Genomic DNA, 1,968 nt, shown 5'->3' on the forward strand with positions numbered 1-1,968 from the left:
CTGTTATGTCATGCACCTGCCGAGACACGTGAACCTCCTTTTGGCGCCTTTGCCTTCACTGAGCATGAACCAGCATTTACTTTATAACACAACGTTCTTCGCCTCTCTTTCTCGGGGGCGTTTCAGGGAAACCGTGGAGCTCTTGCCTCCCCACCTATCTTTGTATATTGTCTTGCAGTGGCGCGTACTGAGTTGAGAAACGATTCATAGCATTTTTTTTTCATAAAAAGGAGAAGGCCTGTGCACACGTTGATGTGGCGATGCGTATAATCACAATTTATGGGCCTCTTTACCGTCGCATTTCCGATCGATTTTGCTCATGCTTGTTTCCTGTGTTTCCTTCTTGTTTCCTGTTGATCCGCAGTGTGCACGGAGCTCATTGGAGCGGCAAAGCAGAGGAGACTGCAGACAAATGGGCCAGTACGCCTGCCTGTCAAGACCCTGCGGGTCACCACTAGAAAGTCGCCTTGCGGAGAGGGTGAGCGTGTTTCGCATATCAGATGAAGACCGCCAATGCGCTTTTTGCCCGCATGGCATGCGGGCTTAGGCTGCCTATACGATTCGTAGCAGATGTATTTCGGCAGGATGCTTGCGAGGCCTGCGTGCTAAATGTCGTATGTGCTCTGCGTTTGTGGTTTCTCATGTTCTTAGGAACGAACACATACGACAGGTTCGAGCTGCGTATCTACAAGCGTTTGATCGACTTGCACTCTGCAAGCGACGTGGTTCGACAGATCACGTCTATCAACATCGACCCCGGTGTTGAGGTGGAGGTTACTGTGTCCAACATATAAATAGAGTCGCTCATCTGCGGATGACGCGGCATACGGCCATCGGGCCACGCCGCACGATTCCAACCCTAAAAACTCGAGTCTTCTAATTCGTACTTTTCTTTTCCTATATATTGTTGCAGTGTACACACAAGCCTCAAGCGATTCTCTAGCTAAGTACCACGGCCGGTAGGCCCGCACCTATATAAGCCAGACGAGGCAGGCCTCTTCTATGCTACTTCATGTGTGCCCATACACATTCGTGTGGGCGAGCAATGCTTATTATAACGCCGTGTGAGGCCAGCGGCATACAGCTCTAAATAGTGCAGTAGAGGCGCCTTTGCCCACGCGGGGATTCAATGCAGCCAGAGCAAAACCGCGAGCATCCCCAACTGCCCGTAACGGGGCAAATAGTTCGGTGCAAAGGGAATGTAAGTAANAGCAAAACCGCGAGCATCCCCAACTGCCCGTAACGGGGCAAATAGTTCGGTGCAAAGGGAATGTAAGTAACCCTGCAAACGACAACAGTTGACCGGGAGCCGCGAGTCGTGGTCCGCAAGAGGTGAGGGGTTGACCATGCTGTAAGGCTGTAAATGCCAGCTGAGACGGGCGTTGCAGCATCAGCTATGGCTTCCCATAGTTTTTCCCTCTTGTCAAAAAGTCCAGGTGTGCAGGGAAGGCCTTCGCTACCTGGCTACCCTACCCCGTGGCTAGCTAGGCACAAGGCTAGCACAACAGCTTTGTAAAGCAAAGGACGCCTGTTTACGCATAATGCCGCCCTCTACCAGCCGGGCAGCAGCAATTGATGACGTAACACTGCGACAAGAGCAACCGCTTCTGCCCCGGACGAACCAATTAAGGAACTGACCACGTCCACCCGTACAAAAATGTGCCCACTTCCCCTTATTCACACATTCAAGAATTATGCCAGGATCACAGGAATACAGCTCTTTACAAAACCTTGGCTTTTGGCGGTTCCAGGCACCATGTATGTATGTATGGCGCCCTGTGTCCTGTTAATATATTCCAGACTACTGGGGACGTGACTTTACTTCGCAAGCATCATCCCCACGAATTCCTCGTAGTTAATTTGCCCATCTCCATCTATGTCAGCCTCGCGAATCATCTCATCAACTTCTTCGTCCGTCAACTTCTCCCCCAGATTCGTCATCACGTGACGCAGCTCAGCTGCAGAAAT

General features: G+C 51.1%; 2 protein-coding genes across 2 annotated transcripts; one reads left to right on the forward strand and one right to left on the reverse strand.

The window, feature by feature from the left end:
* Positions 1 to 500: 500 nt before the first annotated feature.
* On the forward strand, positions 501 to 794 carry EMH_0094040 (uncharacterized protein; the record flags this gene model as incomplete). The annotated part of the gene is made up of 1 exon (XM_038023137.1): positions 501 to 794. One exon carries the CDS (start codon positions 501 to 503, stop codon positions 792 to 794), a length of 294 nt encoding a protein of 97 aa, XP_037878991.1.
* Positions 795 to 1,551: 757 nt separating this feature from the next.
* EMH_0094050 (calmodulin, putative) lies at positions 1,552 to 1,941 on the reverse strand (the record flags this gene model as incomplete). The annotated part of the gene is made up of 2 exons (XM_038023138.1): positions 1,552 to 1,633; positions 1,823 to 1,941. The coding sequence occupies 2 exons, from the start codon at positions 1,939 to 1,941 to the stop codon at positions 1,552 to 1,554; spliced, it is 201 nt and encodes a 66-aa protein (XP_037878992.1).
* Between the last annotated feature and the right edge of the window lie 27 nt (positions 1,942 to 1,968).

The sequence above is a fragment of the Eimeria mitis genome, genomic scaffold, assembly GCF_000499745.2.
Source record: "Eimeria mitis Houghton genomic scaffold, Emh_scaff8168, whole genome shotgun sequence".
Taxonomy (NCBI): Eukaryota; Apicomplexa; class Conoidasida; order Eucoccidiorida; family Eimeriidae; genus Eimeria; species Eimeria mitis.